General features: G+C 51.5%; 2 protein-coding genes across 3 annotated transcripts in view; one reads left to right on the top strand and one right to left on the bottom strand.

The window, feature by feature from the left end:
* The first annotated feature begins 337 nt into the window (after nt 1-337).
* Nucleotides 338-9,199, top strand: SRPRB (SRP receptor subunit beta). The gene is made up of 7 exons (XM_076341806.1): nt 338-466; nt 611-705; nt 1,101-1,178; nt 2,938-3,020; nt 3,465-3,601; nt 4,551-4,605; nt 7,021-9,199. Exons 1-7 carry the CDS (start codon nt 355-357, stop codon nt 7,235-7,237), a joined length of 777 nt encoding a protein of 258 aa, XP_076197921.1. The 5' UTR covers nt 338-354; the 3' UTR covers nt 7,238-9,199.
* Nucleotides 9,200-12,087: 2,888 nt separating this feature from the next.
* Nucleotides 12,088-15,455, bottom strand: part of SLCO2A1 (solute carrier organic anion transporter family member 2A1) — a 29,864-nt gene continuing 26,496 nt past the window's right edge. For both annotated transcript variants that reach the window (XM_076341801.1, XM_076341802.1), the window contains 5 exons: nt 13,931-14,090; nt 13,380-13,549; nt 13,147-13,211; nt 12,868-12,988; nt 12,088-12,770 (listed from right to left, as the gene is read on the bottom strand). In XM_076341801.1, the coding sequence (XP_076197916.1) occupies nt 12,650-12,770; nt 12,868-12,988; nt 13,147-13,211; nt 13,380-13,549; nt 13,931-14,090 (637 nt within the window). In that variant the 3' untranslated portion in view covers nt 12,088-12,649. The remainder of the gene's footprint in view (nt 12,771-12,867; nt 12,989-13,146; nt 13,212-13,379; nt 13,550-13,930; nt 14,091-15,455) is intronic.

Genomic DNA, 15,455 nt, shown 5'->3' with positions numbered 1-15,455 from the left:
GAGGGGGGCAATCACCTCCCAGACCTCCATGGCTCTCAGGCCACTGCAGCCACCCACCGCCCCCAGCGCCATGCCGTGCATTAACACCCCCTCATGCGGTCAAGGCAACGTGCTCCCTCACCTCCAGGGCCGGTCCGAGCCGCGGAGCCCTGGGCCTGGCCCCAGCCCGCCTCCCCCTTCCCTCCTCCTCAGCAGCCGCGGCCGCGGGGACTCCCCCCTCAGGAACTACAATTCCCGTGAGAACCCGCGCCCACCCTTCCCGGCAGCCCTTGCGCGCGCCGCCTGCCCTTCCCGGCAGGCCGCGGGGCCGGAAGCGGGAGCAGGGGGTACGGCGACGTGTGCGCGCGGGCAGCCATGGCGGGGAGGCTGGAGCCGCATCTGGAGGCGCTGCGGCGGGAGCTGCGGGCGCCCGACCCCGCCGTGCTCTCCGTCCTCTTGGCGCTGCTTGCTGTCGCCGTCACGCTCCGTGAGTTGCGGCCTGCAGGGGACGCCGCTCCCCCGGTCGCTCCCTGCGAGCCTGCCGGGGAGCGCCGTCCCCCGGGCCGCGCTCGCTGAGGGGGCGCCCGTGCCGCCAGCGGCGGGCTTAGGTGCTCCCTCCTCTCTCCCGCAGTGATCTGGAGGTTCGTGCAGGGCAGGAGGAGCAGCCGGAAGGCGGTGCTGCTGCTGGGCCTCTGCGACGCGGGGAAGACGCTGCTTTTCGCGCGGGTGAGCGGGGAGCCGGGGCGGGGGGGGGCTCGTAGCGGCCGCGAAAGGAGCCCCGGGCGGGGGAGCTGGTCGGCTCCCGCCGCCCTGCCAGCCGTCTGGTGTCCTCTCGTACGGAGGTGAAGGTGCTCCGAGGGATTTGCAGGCACGCTGTCTTCTTTCTTGTTTTAGCAATGTGGAGATTCAGTATATAAATAGATTTTTTTTTTTTTTCCTTAGTGAGTGTTTTTTAAATTCTTTGGGGAAAAAAAAGCCTGAAATTGTTTCATGCATGTAAATTGAAATCAGATATCTGAAGTCTGTTACCCCTTACAGATCACTTCGGTTTCTGAGTGGATGAAATGTCATGCCAGCATTCCTCCAGTGTCTTTTTTCTGAAAATGACTTTTTTTCCACAGCTGTTGACAGGCAAATACCGCGACACCCAGACTTCGATAACCGACAGCTCTGCAGTTTACAGAGTCAGCAACAACAAGGTGAGCGGGCAGGTTTTTGGCTGTAACTTGTGCGTGGTTGCTACAGCCAGCTGGTGCCTTTGTTTTCCTGCTCCCTCTGCTAAACCTGACTTGATGCTTTTTGGGCTCCTCAGTTTTCCCAGCTTGAAATCAGTCCCCAGTTTGGCCTGAGTGTAGGATAGGATTTTTCTAGGCAGTGCACGCTGAGAAAGTAGGAAAATTCTGGGAGGTATTAGGGAATTCTCGTCTCCACAGGTTCTTTTTTCTTTGCTTGTCAAACTATGAAACCTTTTTGACTGAAAACCATGTTTGTGTATTGTGTTTTGAAAGGTGGGTAGCGTGTGGGTTTTTTTTTTCCTATAGGAGAGGAAAAGGAGCTGCTTTTACAAGTGGAGTAAAACATACAGCACTGTGGGGACAGCGGTGTGGTTCGGAGCAGGAAGGAGATTGTGAGGGAACTTTGTTCTGTCGTGTTTGATTTGTTTGCTGGGCAGTAATTTCTGTGTCTCCCAAGATAATCTGAATTTAAAAGCTTTAGCAGGCTTAAAAAGAGTCTCCCAGCTGAACTTCATATGGTCTCAAAAAGGGTTTTGGTTACTTTTGGGTCCTGAGCTACCACAGACCTAGTTATTTTCAATTTATGGTGATCTCCTTCATTTCAGAAGAGTTTCTCTTGCTGGGCACACATGTGGCAGTGAAAGCAGCAAGCTGGCAGCACACTATGTGCTGGTGAATTGTAAAAGTAGAGGATGTTTTTGTGGCTTCTCTGTGGCAGTCCTCAGTAACTGGTAATAATAAGAGGCTAAAAACTTAGTAAAGGGAAGTGCAGCGCTTTTTTTTTATATTTGTGTCTCTAAGATTGAGCAGGCAGGAGGTATTTGGAGGGGGAGAGGTGCTGGAATGCTGCAATGCAGACTGTTGCTTTTCTTTTTTTAAATTGTAGACAAGGTTTCCGTTAAAGAGCAGTGAGTAGATAGGGTCTTGTGTAGTGTTCTCTCCCCTCTTGAGAACAATGAGCATTATCTTGAACGGTGACGTGGCCCTACTTGGCCACATCTCGGTCAGGAGCGTGAGGCATTCGTTCTCTTTAATGTCACTGCTTTCTCTGGCTGGCAACCTGTGGAAAGGGAAACGTTTGTAGCTTTCAATTGAAAAAGTCTCTTGCAAGGGCATTTTTGTGTTATTCCCAGTGAAGTTATGTGTATTTAGGTAGACTTGCAGTTAGGTAGATTCTGTGCGTGAATAGATATCTTGATTCAGAGACTGTGGGATTAGTGTCCTGTATCAGGGACTTGCAGGACAAGAGTTTGTGGTTTTGCTGTACAGAGATCTGCTTGCTGTCAGGGACAGTGTAAATCTGCTGGTGTACCAAGAGAGGTGACTGATGAAGCTTTGTCACTCGCACCGTGTGTGTGGTAGTTGTAGGGGGGGTACTGTGGATGAGAAACGGGTTGAACATTCTCTTTTCTCTGTGGTCAGCTCTTTTCTCTTTTCTCAGCTCTGGTGGGTGGTTTGCTGGTGTTGGTGCCCTCCTTACTGAGTCCTGGCCATGAATGTTGTTCCTCAGCATTTTTTTTGCCTGTCAGAATTGTTTGGGCTGTTGGAGAGGCTGCACCTCTGGGAGAGTTACGTGCTTCTGCCCCGTATCAGGATTCACTCGCCCACTGCTGCCCCAGCACCAGGCTGACTGGAATCCACTGTCAGACTGGTTTTCCTTGATCTGTGATCACAGGTACCCCTAGATTAGGTGTTGTTGATACCTTCTCGCTTCTGTTCCCAGAGCGCTAACGTGACCTTAATCGACCTTCCAGGCCATAAGAGTTTGCGGCTTCAGTTCTTGGAGAGGTTCAAGGCCGCAGCCAGGTAACTTGGAGGAGATTGGCAGGGCAGGAGGGAGCAGGTGATGTTTTGGACAGGGGTGAACCAAATGATGGTGCCGAGGATGCTGTGAGCTGGGCTGGATTCACTCTGTGTGGTGGTGCCCTGAGAGTCAGAGCTCTGCAGTGGGGTAGTGGGGGTTAGTTACTGTTCTGCTTTCCCGCTTACCTGTGTTTGTAGTGCATCAGGAGGCAAAGCAACTGCAGCGGGGAGTGTTTAGGGGATGTGGTATATCCGTGGGGCAGAGAGGGAAAGATTTTCTGCTGGGGCTGAATGGGGGGTGTATTTCAGCCAGCACATGCTAACTTGCTCTTGGGTTGGATGAGATCAGTTGTGGAAACAAATGTGTTAGCCCAGGCTGGAATACTTGCAGGGGAAGATGGTTGCAGAGCTTCAGGCCCAGCACATGTTCTTCCCTCTTTCCTCCAGAGCCATCGTGTTTGTGGTGGACAGTGTGGCCTTCCAGCGGGAGGTGAAGGATGTGGCGGAGTTCCTGTACCAGGTCCTCATCGATAGCACTGTGCTCAAAAATGCACCTGCGCTGCTGATCGCTTGCAATAAGCAAGGTATTGTGTGCTGCCTTGCAGGCTGGACATCAGATTCAGTCCTTGAGTGATAGGGGTTCATGCCACGGACACTGAATTTCTTAGGAGTTGGGATTTCAGCAAAATGAAGGCTGGAACTTAGTTTTAAACTTGGACTACTCAGCAGGAACATTTCTAGCAGCCATCGGAAGAATTCTTAGGTCAGGTATGTCTAATAGCTTTGCAGAGAAGCACCGCTTGGGAGAGCTACAGCTTTTTAGATGGGCTTAAGTAAGGCAGGTGGCTTTCTGCTTGTGCAGGACTGTCTTCCTGAATCTGCAGGCAGCAGAAAATAGGATCAACTTGAGCATAATGAACTATCTGTACACACTTGGTAGTTTCAATGTTAAAATCAGACAGTCGTTTATCTGCCAAGATTATATGTTTTCTCTTGATTGGACTAGCAGGAACATGCAGTTACTGGAAAGGGCTAGATTTTCAGATCCCTACAACTTTTACAGTGAAGGTGTGGATCCCAGTGTAACAATCTGAAGCTTTTGGGCAGTGTCAGATTTGTTTTTCTTAGTTATTTCGTGCACTACTTCAGGAGCTGCCTGAGGCCTGCATGACTCCACGTGCCATAGGTTAAAAAGTGCTGTGTTGAGCTCTATAATACCAGGACAGGTGAGAGTCCTGGGCCTCATGGGTGGGACATCAAACCCCCATCCTCTGTTTGAATCAACTTACTGCCCAGCAAGAAGAAATTAATTCCCTACATTATATCAGACTTTTGGGTTGCTCCTATTCATGCCGGCAAACCCAAAGCTCCAGCATCCCTTATCCTAGTGCAGACACAGCCGTCTTTGTCCTGGTAACTCTTATGACTGCACAATATGAGCACACCTTACTGTACCTTTAGGAGGAGGAACCAGGTTCTGAATTCCGACATAAAACCAAAGAGCTGATTTCATTTTCTTTTCTCTCTCTCTAGATGTCACAATGGCAAAATCAGCAAAACTTATTCAACAGCAGCTGGAGAAAGAGCTGTAAGTATGAAATTGGATCTTAAACTCTCTGAGCTTCTCTCTCCTCCTTTCTATCTCTTACCTCAGTGCTCAGTGAGCTCCCCTGAGCCACATCTAAGTTCATTGTAGAGAAAGAGCAGTCTGTTTTGTCTGTGTAGGTGTAACCAGGATGAGAGAAGATTGCTCCTTGCTAAAGCACGTAAAAAAGCAGTAGGCAGCACAGACAGTGTATTGCCTTCTAGAAGCTGTGGGTTGGAGAAACAACATCCCAATCCTTTCCTAAAAGCTGCCATCCCTAGGCTAAGCGATACCTCCCATGGCCCAGGGAGGTATCTGGGTCCTCTCTCAGGTACAGGCAGGGTTGGCTTCCAAATGTCAGACTTTCTGTGAATGGTGTGAAGATCTCAGTAGCTCTGCTTAGTTCTACTGGCACAGTTTTTTTTGCAGGGCTGCTCTGAGGGCTTGGCATGCAAAGCTTGAGAGCTGGGGAGAGAGCATCTAGTTTTCCTGGTCTGCTAACAGGTGTTGCAGGAGCCTGTTTGGGACCCTGTGTTGGCTCTGTATCTGCCTTAGGAAGGACATTAACCTGGGAAGACAGATGATGTATGATCTGGTGCTAATTTTAGATTGTAAGAGGAAGTGGGAGGAGGAGAAAGTGGCTTGTAGACTGTGCTGCATTGTAAGCTGCCATCTGAATAGCTGCAGCGTCAACAGCTGGCAAGTCCATCTGGGGAGGGGGCAAGTAGAAGTTGATTTTTTTTTAAGCTATATTTAATCTCTGTGCATGAAGATTCTGCCTGTGAGTCCCATAATTGTAGTTGGGTCAGATCTGCTCTAGGAGAGACCTGTGCAGCTCTTGTGCTGTGGTGGACTTCTCCACCAGCACCTAGTAGAGATTTTGCTTACACACACACACTCAACTGGATATTTTGCCTTCCTGTTGCCTGTGGGTCCTGTTTGCTGGATTGCAGTTAGTGGCAAGGCGGTCTTGGGGGTAGGAGGAGGAGTGTAGCTCTTTGGTCTCCAGACAAATCCATGTTCGTGGGATATGACCATCTTGTTGCCAAGTGGTGGACTTGGCAGTGTTAGGTTTATGGTTGGACTCGGTGATCTTAAGGGTCTCTTCCAGCTTAAATGATTCTGTGATTCTATAATCGCTTTGGCCAGTAGACGGCAGCAGGGTTATTATTGCTGGTGCCTCTTCCAGGCTGAATACCTGACATTCCTGTTTTTAAGGGAGAAATCAGTTGCTGCATATTCAAGCTCTGCAGGAAAGTAAGCGTTCCTTGGTTCTGATGTTGGGCATTTGGCAGTTAGCTGTGTGTAGAAGTTGGATTTCTAGGTAGGTTATATGTGCCCTGTTTAGGCAGTATCATTCCTGCAGGCTGGCAGATTGCTGCTATCCTTTCCCTGCACTGCCGTACTTGGATGTCCTTGTGTGGAGAACCCAAGGAGGTGTCTGCTCTCTTATTCCTGAACTCGCATCTCTGGGCAGTGTTGTTCTTTCCCTGTGCCCCATTAATTTAGCTCGATTCTATGAATAAGGAGTAGCTGGGGTTGACTGAGAGCAGGCATTGCCAGGCTGCTCTGTCTCTGGAAGAGATGCAGCAGTCCGGCCATGAGGCTCTACTAGGCAGTCAAAGACCTGGGGAGAGATTGCTGTTTGCATGTGTGCCTGATGCAGCCCCTTGACTTCCCTAGCCTCACTTTTTGGGACCTCATAGGCAGTCAAATCGCAGTGCCTCTGCATCTGTTGGGCTGTTCCATCTCCCTGTGCTGCCTCTGCCTTGAATTCCTGGTGAGTGTGGACAAGGAGGTCCATCCTTCCTCTCTGCATGTGGCAGGGAGTTGAGATGCTGCAGCAAGCTGAAGGGCAGGAGCAGCAGTGACATTGCAGCCTGGTCCTTGGGCAGGCATTGCTCATGGAGCAGTGGGGAGACTCTCAGTCCCCAGAGGTATTTGGCACACTCAAGCAGCAGAGGGGTGAGCCCCTGCATGATGCCTGATACCACGGGTGCCTCTCTCTTCCCAGTTAACCTGTTAAACTAGTGCAGATCCTGAGCGCTGTGGGCTAAACCATATGTAACGCCTGGTGACTGGTGTCTGCTATGGGGATATTGGGGAAATTCAGATGAGGACATCATCACCTGACTCTTGCTGTTGTTTATTGCAGAACAAAACCTGTTTAAGCACCCTCTCCTTGAGTGGCCTCCTGTCTGTCTTGCTCTCTTGAGCCTCTCTGCAGTTGTGCCTTCCAGCGGGTATTTAAGAGAAGTGGCCAAAGTGCCTGTCCCTGCCTGTGCAGAGCCATGGCACCTTCTATCCTTGGTGTAGCTGGCATCCTGCTGACAGAGCTGGGTCCAAAACATCTGAGTAGCCACGGTGTAGGTAACGTTCCCCTGGTTCACAGTTTTTGACTCTTTCCCTTCTCTGCAGCAACACCTTACGAGTGACCCGCTCTGCAGCCCCCACCAGTCTGGATGGCTCAGCCACTGGGGGCCCTGCGCAACTGGGGAAGAAGGGCAAGGACTTCGACTTCTCCCAGCTACCGATGAAGGTGGAATTCATGGAGTGCAGTGCTCGGGGCAGCAAGGGAGAGGAGGGAGATGCCGACTTCGAGGGCCTCGAGAAATGGCTGGCCAAGATCGCCTGAACAGAAAAGGGCAGGGCTGGGGGGGCGGGACGCTTGGAGACTGAAAGGAAAAAGATGGTCTGAAGCACTAAATCTCATCTTGCTGTAGAAGAAACTTCAGCTGGAAACCAGCATTGCGGTGTCTTCCTCTGTTGCTCATGGGCTTGGGAGCAACATGACACAGTTGCTGGTGTGATTTCCTCTGACTGTTTCTTCACACTGCAATATTTTTTTCCTCTCCCCTTGTCTTCCTCTGGGATGCTTACCCTTTGGACTTCTGTGTTTCCTTAATATTTAGGCTTTTCATTTGGTAGTTGCCAAGCAAATTAGGAAGAAGTGAACTGCCAGGTGAGTTTTAGAGATTGGAGTCTGTGTGTTGTCTTTTGCCTTGGTTTAGCATTGCAACCCTGTTACCTCTCAGAGCTACTGATCACCTCCTGATTCTGACTTCTTTCCCCAGCCTCTCAGTGCTTGGGAGCGCTGTGCACATCATCTGTGCTGCCCCAGCAAAGTGCACAGACTCTCTCTGTTGGGCAGTCATTGAGGAGAGTATAAAAAGCTGTTTACCTCCGTGTCTCCTACCTTCCTGTTCTTCCAAACCAGCGCAGTCCTGTTTCTGTGGGACTGGAGTGGTCTATTAAATGCCAAAACCAGGCTGGCTGATCTGCCTTTGCCACTGTGTACTGCCTGTGTCCTTTGCTGTGTCTTTGGGTGATTTCTTTGGGACCTTTTCCTTTAATGCAGGGCTATGTCCTGAACATAGCTTTTTTTGCTCTGCTTCTCCTTCCCGTACTTCAGGCTCTTCTCCCACAGACATGTATGCACATTCTCCACGTGGCAGAGTTATAGTAGAGTCTTAGCTTCAAATATGAGGCAGGCATGTTTTTAGATTCATACCTACATTATGCGCGAGATCTGGCATGACAGGTGTCTGTCTCCTGTGTGATCTCAACTGTTAATCTTGCAGGGAAGATTCAGGGAATGCCTGTTGCTGTAGCTATCGCAGTGGCTCAGCAGGCTGCTCGGAGGCTTGGAGTGTTGGAGAGCTCTGATTTAGCATGCTTCTGAACTTCTCAAAGGACATTGCTCTCCTCCTTCCCATTCTCTGGCCAGGAGCATCGGTTGTCCAAAGGGAGATCTTCCAGCAGCATTGGTGTTGGTCAGGTGGGAGACAAGACCTTGGTGCTGTGCTGGGCGTTCAGCTTCCCCTTCCTGAACGGCCTTAAAACACAGTTGCCCTGCCCAGCAACTTCGTATAGCTTCGTGCTCTGATTGGGTGCCATTTCTGTGCAGCACCTATGTGAGGAGGATTGCTTTCCAGGATGCTACACTGCAAATTGCGAGGTCCTATGGCATTGAAATTTTTCCTTTGTTTTTGTTGTTTCCCCTTTTGGGGTAGGAGGGAGCGGCTGGCTCCCGGTAGACCTTTTCTGTCTTTTGCAGGCTCCTGTCCTCCCTGGTTTGATGCTTCCTTCATCACTCAACTGATCTGTTGTGTTCTTTTCCTTTCTGTCTGGGGCATCCTCTGCCTCCCTGTAGCATTGCCAAGTGTTAGTAGCATCGGGAAGAGCAAGAACAGTCTTCTGCAAAGACCGGGCTCGTGGTGGAGCTGGGCCTTGCATTTCTAGTCTTGTGAACCCAGTGGCTCTTCTACTATCCATGCAGGAGGCGGGGATGGTTATATTTACAAAGTACGTTATATTCTTATATTTCCTGCAGCCAGAGCATTGTTGGAACATGTTTGTCATGCTTTGAACTCCTTTAGCTGGAGCTCCTTCCCAGGCCGCCTGCTTTGAATCCATAATGCTGAAGTGAGAATATTGCTATTTCTTTGGGTGGTTATTCTGCTTGCAAAGACCTGTCTCCTTGAAAAGCGACGGCCAGGCACTAGCTTCTGCTGAGGGTAAGGTAGCATGAGGCCATAATTGGTTTTAAGTTATTGTTATTAAAAGTATTCCTTAAATAAAAATTTTTTGCTTAAATGTTTGTTCTGAAGTCGTGGTTTAGTCTGTCTGTATTGGCCTCTTCTCAGTGGTGTCAAATCCGCCCGGACTGGGGTTTTGCTTCTGCTCAACATGATGCTGGAGATCAAGCTTCCTGCTTGGTGGCCAGGTCTGCGTTGTCAAAAACCAATGCCTCTGCCACACACAGGGCTTTTGGGGTATTTTTTTGGGTGCATATTTACTCCTTAGTCTGAATGTTAGAGACTTGATAATCATGTAGCAAAAAAACCCAAACCACCAACCAAAAAACTTAACAAAAAGGCACTTTGCTCAAATGCACAGGAAAACTCAAGCCAGCTGCAGTGCACTGTGCATGGCTGTTGCGGTTCACAGAGCACCTGCCCTCCTCTGTGGCGGAGGTGGCTACGGCAACCTGCAGCTTTACAGGTGGATGGAGAAACCTCAGCTTTCCCTGTCTGAGCATGGCTGCGGGGCTCGGGGGTGGCTGTACGGCACCCAGTGCCGCTTGCGCTGGAGGATGGAGCATGCGTTGGGCTGTTGCAGAGCTGCATGTGTCTTTTGGGCTGCACTCCATGACTTACCTGTTAAATATTTGGGGCTCTTTTTCCCCAGTGGCTGAGGGAAAAGGGCAGAACTGGAAACTCTGAATGTTGTTTTCTTTTTTTTTTTTTTCCCCTCAGTCAGCTTTGTGCTTTGTTTTTTGCTCTTGTGTATAAACCTTGCTCCCAGCCTGTGGCTTTCTGCTGGCTGGGCAAGCTGCTCCTCAGGCTGCAGCTTGGCAGCCAGTGTGTTTAGATGTCTTTGGCGAGACAGCAGGATGTTATAAACTCAGTCCCTTCTGCTCCAGCTGCCTGACCCAGAGTCAGTCCCCCCACTGCATTTACACATCTGCAGGGATTGAGGCTTTCACTGTACTTTAAAGCTCTTTTGGTCATGTTTTTCACTATGGGTTGTGCTTTGCCTGCAAATTATTCCCCTGGAAAGGAAGGGTGCTTTTGGAGGAGATCGACAAGTACAGTGACATCCAGGATAGCAGAAACGACATGGAAGTGGAGGAGAGATTGCTGAAAGACAAAGAAAAGCAAAAATAGCATGATGCCTGAACATTGGCATCCCAGTGGTGGTGGTTTCCAAGGCTCCCAAAACAAGGTGTTGCAACTGTGACCTTTCCTGTGCATAGAGCCGTTGGCCAGCCCCAGCCACCTTGGCACCTTTGGGGCCAGGAACTTCTGTGTTGGCCCTGTTTGGGCCACCTCATATGCTTTCGCTGGCCAGCACCTCCTGGGACTTGTCCAGCTTGATGTTACCCCTGATGGGATGAAGGTGGAGAAAGCAGAGTTAAGGAAGGTCATGCGAGCATTAAGGGGAAACCTGCAAGGTGGAGGGGGAATAGGAATAGCGTGGACAGATCTCATTTTCATAAAGACTTGCTGATCCAGAGCAAATCCAAGGCAGCTCCCCTCCTGTCCTCTTCCCTCCTCTCCTTTTCCTTTAGTCCCTCCGTAAGCATGGATGCAGCAGGGCTGTTGGTCAAGAGCACAGTGAAAAGAAAAGTCATGCCGTACCCTGCACAGTGATGGGGTGAGGACAGCAGAGGCTGAATACATTTACCCAAGAAAGCTCCACTCCCCTGCTATCTCTTCCTATCCTTTTAGTCTGTGATGCTGCCCAGGAAGGGATACAGCTACAATGTAAAGGAGGAGGAGGAAGGTGTGGTGGCCCTGACTGGCCCATATTCCTTGCCCATGGGCCCAGGAGCCCAATCTTAGCTAAGCCCTGGCCCTTCAGTCCCTTCCTGAGCTACGTTGTAGGTGTAGCCGTCTCCAGCTCAGCCATGGCATGTCTGTGCCTGGCCGTGGACCCCACTGGTCCTGACCCACCAACTGACTATCCAGCACCCTTTGCTATCTCAGCCCTGGGGATGGTATTGCTAATCCTGACCAGCAGCACCTGTCATGGTCCTCTACAGGTGGCAAATATGCTTCACGCTCCTACAGGAGCCATGGAGGAGATGTGACCTTTTCAGATCTAGTGCATTCATGTCAAGCCCTTTGCGCTTGGCTTCACCTTTTAGCAGTATCGGCTCAGTGAGATGGAGTGTGTGTCCTTTGCATGGTGCCAGGCTCTTGATAAGCTCATGAAGCAATTCCTGTGATACTGGTCAAATGGTACTCCCATGTCACACTCTACAGGTGACAGCAGGCAGTCATCATCCCACCAGCTGACACTTCTCTTCCCATTCTAGCAGGTTGCCTTCATCCTGCCAGGAAAGGAGAGGTCTGAGGTAGCTCTGCGGGGCAGGTGAAGCTCTGCCAGAGCGGTTCAGGAGGCCCTGGAGCTGCTGCACTCCCTTCAGATATGCCACAGGCAGGTATACATCCTGCACAACCCTGCCTACAGCACCTGCAGTCCCCTGTGTGTTGCCTGCAGGCCTCTGCCTGCATTCCCATGCCCAAAGCTCACTGTACCCTACCTGCTGCCCCATGAATCCTGCCTGAAACCTCCTGCCCACATCCCTATGCCTGCACAGCCCTGCAACCCCGTGCCTGCAGTGCCATGCCCTAAGACCCCCCCCCACACCCTGCCTGCTGTGTGCTGCATTGTGCAGGTGCCTTTTGGCAGGATGATTTAAACAGGGTGCAGAGGGCTGCAGACAGGGTGCAGTGGACTGCAGGCGTTGTGCCACGGGCTTGGGGCTGCCAGCAGGTTTTATGGGGCCGCAGGCAGGCACCGCTGCCCCTCATGACTTGGGGAGCTACAGGGAGAGCACATGCCCTGTCTGCCACCATTTCTTCACCTTTGCCAGCGAGGGATGCACTCGGCATCTGCCAGGATGTGACCTGCAGGCATCCCCACCACCTTGCCAGTGGGGACAGCTCTCAGGGGGAAACCAGCAAAGCGCCGCAGTTGGAAAAGTGACCTTTATTTAAAAAAAAAAAAGCAACAAACTCCCAAAATGTTCTGCAATAAATCCCTAGTGATAACTTTTCACAACATGTGTGTGGTGTCCATGCTGACCTCTGCGAGGGGTGTGGGTGGGTGGGGGGAACACGGGGCAGTCCCACAGGGTTGGCAGCTGTCTCCCCTGCTCCTGATCCAGCCAGGAGGGCATTACCCGGCTGGAAAAGTCACACAGGAGGGGGGACCATCGCCCACAGCAGGCACTTCTCTGGGTATATGGGATGGGGCTGCACTCCAGCCCCCATCTGCCTCCTGCTCCAGGTGGTGAGGGGCTGCCCCCTCCCCAAAGTGATGGACAAGGTGCAGCTGGAGAGCCTGAGAGAAGTCGGTCCCAGAATGGGGCTGGCACGGAGCACTCCTCGCCAGGAGCATGGCGGTGCCATGGGCTGCAGGAGAGGAGCTCAGAGCTGCTAAGGTGAAGTCACTCCCTTAGAAGGAAAAACAAACCCAAAAAAGACAAAGTACTGGCAGTGGGTAATGGGGGATGTGGAGTAAGTCCTCAGGTGGGCTACACCAGCCCCGCTGCCTTCTCCTGCACGTTGTACTCCTTGCTTCTCTTCACCTTCCAGCCGATGAGGGCAAGGAGGACGGTGCCCACCACCTTGTAGCCCACCTGCAGCCCCAGGTATCTGTCGAGAGAAGAGTAGGGAGCTACCATGTCTGGAGGCACCTCCAGCCAGCACCAGGCTGAGCTGGGGACCATCCCCGCGGTCATCCCCACCATACCTGTTGCGGAGGAAGTCATTGTTGTAGTAGGCGCAGAACCGGCGCTGGGTGCACTGCTTCTGCCAGTAGATACAGGAGGAGTCGATGAGGGCACCGAACATGGCTGGAGCCGGCAGCCAGGCTTTGAAGAAGAGAGGATAGAGTCAGGCTGCCTGCCCTGCCCTGCCTGCATGCTTTGCCTGCTGTCCCCAAGGAGGTTAAACAACTCTTGGGGCTCAAGAAAGCCTCTGAGCACCCTGCTGCCTTCCCCCCCAGCCTCATGAGGAGATAGACACTCACCCAGCAGCCTCATTAGTAAGAACTGGACTCCAATGGCAAATGACTTCTCATCCTGGTTCACCACCCTGCAGGGGAGAAGCCATGGGAGGTCAGAGCTGCCACGGCAGCTCTGTATTTGGCCAAGTATCTTGGCCTGGTTGCATGTTTAAGAGGCCCCATTGATCCCAGCGTGAAGAAGCTATCACACCACACTTCCCCCAGTGCCTTGCGATCCCCCCCTGCCCATTGCTCACCGTAAAACCATCATGTAGAGGGGGTTGTGGGACAGGCAGGCTACCAGGGCAGCAAAGGAGATGAGGAATATGGCAGGAAGAAGCATGTGGGAGCAGCTGAGAGGACAGGAGCCTGTTTTGGCAGAAGACAGCCTGTTTCCAGCAGGGATCAGGGAACAGTTCCTGTAGATCTGTTGGAAACAATTGGAAAAAACAAACATAAAACTCCCAAAGCCAAGAGCAGGGTTTTTAGTGACGCACCAGATCACATCACTTTGCAGAAGACTGATGAGAGCATCAGCTCCAATTTTAAGGCATGGCCATGGTGTCCTGCAATGAGATGTGCTGCCATGCCCATTTCTCCACCAGACTCCCAGAGCATTACAGCAATTCTGCATTGCACCTTCTCAGGACTTCAGCTCCTCTGGTAGACCTCCCTGCTCCTCGCCTCAAAAAGGCTCTACCACCTTTATTATTGCATTTTTCAGGTTTGTACAGCATCGCTGCAGCCTCCACCACCATCACCAGCAAGCAAGGTATACTCTGCTTTGCAAACCACTCATTTCACTCACCACTTGTTTGGGAGTGGAAGAATTAGCGGTGCTGTTCGTGCAGCCAGCAAAGCAGGGGGACATGTACTCCACGTTGTTTTCTCCACACACTGGGTGAAAGATGTGCTCAGAGCAGTGGCACCCACTCGGTGGCTTAACCTGCTGCTGGGAACTCAATGTACTGCCAAAAAGGAGAAGAAAAAAATTTAAAATATTAAGAAATAGAACAGGAGCAAGAAAAATTCCTCTTACTAGTTAACCAGTTTTCCCATTCCTATTTGTGCTGGGACACTACCAGCAGCAGGCTGGCCTTCTGCCAGACCCTGATCCCCTGCAGGTACCTCCGCAAGTGTACAGTGAACTTAGCAGTAATTATGTTATGTCTGCAAACAAGTACTCACACACTTACTTTCCGCCCCCCCCCAGCTGAAAACTAATCAGCCAAATGCCTGGAGAAATGTATCTGGGCTCCATCCAGAACTGCACAAACAGATGTGTGAACAGCCCAAGCTGGAAACACCATTCAGACAGAAACTGGAAGCGGGCTCATTTCCAAACAAGCCTGACGACAGCGTGAAAGTCAAGAGGACAAACTGCTTATCTGTCCTGTCTTGCCTTACTACCTAAGGGAGTTCATCTGCTGGAGCAGCACGGTCTGTCTCCTGTGGGAAGTTGGCACCAGGGACCTGCCTTTGGACATGGTGGGCTGGGGCTGCTCCATCTCTTACGGGAAGCTGGCACCATGGACCTGCCCTTGGGCATGGTGGGATGGGGCAGAGCTCATGTTCACCCACCCATGTAGCCCACAGCTACCTGGGGACCCAGGCAAAAGGCTCTTAGGCACTGCTGCCATTGCAAGGGAGCAGGTTTCCAATTTAATACAAGGCAAAAGCCTCCTTTTCCATGCAAGTCCCTCCACCAGCTCCCAGTTACACCAGCAAAGCCCATCAGGACTGGTATGTCGCAGAGGAGCCGAGACAGGCAGTCAACCTGACACTAGTGGCAAGAAGTGAACACTGTGAGGCCAAGGTGCCCTGCAAAATTTAGCACTTGCAGCACCTGATCTTGAGCTGAGGGATCTCCTCACATTTGAAGCCTCGCTCTCGTGCAGAAAGCTTGAGATGGCAGTGCCTCAGCGGACTTCCATACGCTCCTGAATTTGTGGTGCATGCCATGCAGATCTCAGAGCAAAATACAAACATGTCACCCACACATGAGTTTGCAGAGTGCTGTTGCTTTCCTTCATGGTTATTTAAGTGGCTTTTAAGTGGGAGAAGCGCATGAACTGCCCTGTCCCTCACCCCTCCACCGTACCCCTGGGACAGGAGGCTTATTGCTGGCGAAGGGAAACATTTGTACAAAAGCCCCTTGCTGGCAGTGCATTTGGAAATGAGCACAACACACTTGACAGCAAGGCTGTGGTGGAGTCAAACATCATTTTTATCTTAAAAAGACATGGTAGGAGCCAAAAGTTTCCACCCAGGTGAGGAGAAAGGTGATGTCCAGCTGGAACAAAGGGAGTGTGCGAGGTGCCCATGTGTGGGGT

Source organism: Aptenodytes patagonicus, chromosome 6, assembly GCF_965638725.1.
Source record: "Aptenodytes patagonicus chromosome 6, bAptPat1.pri.cur, whole genome shotgun sequence".
NCBI classification, from domain to species: Eukaryota; Metazoa; Chordata; class Aves; order Sphenisciformes; family Spheniscidae; genus Aptenodytes; species Aptenodytes patagonicus.
This window is presented reverse-complemented; position numbering and strand designations above follow the sequence as displayed.

Bases quoted from the DNA above. Each gene is read 5' to 3' on its own strand.
- SRPRB (XM_076341806.1), top strand. From the start codon at position 355: ATGGCGGGGAGGCTGGAGCCGCATCTGGAGGCGCTGCGGCGGGAGCTG. The intron at 1,179-2,937 runs GTGAGCGGGCAG...TTCTGTTCCCAG, and splicing joins ACAGAGTCAGCAACAACAAG to AGCGCTAACGTGACCTTAAT. The intron at 3,602-4,550 runs GTATTGTGTGCT...CTCTCTCTCTAG, and splicing joins GATCGCTTGCAATAAGCAAG to ATGTCACAATGGCAAAATCA.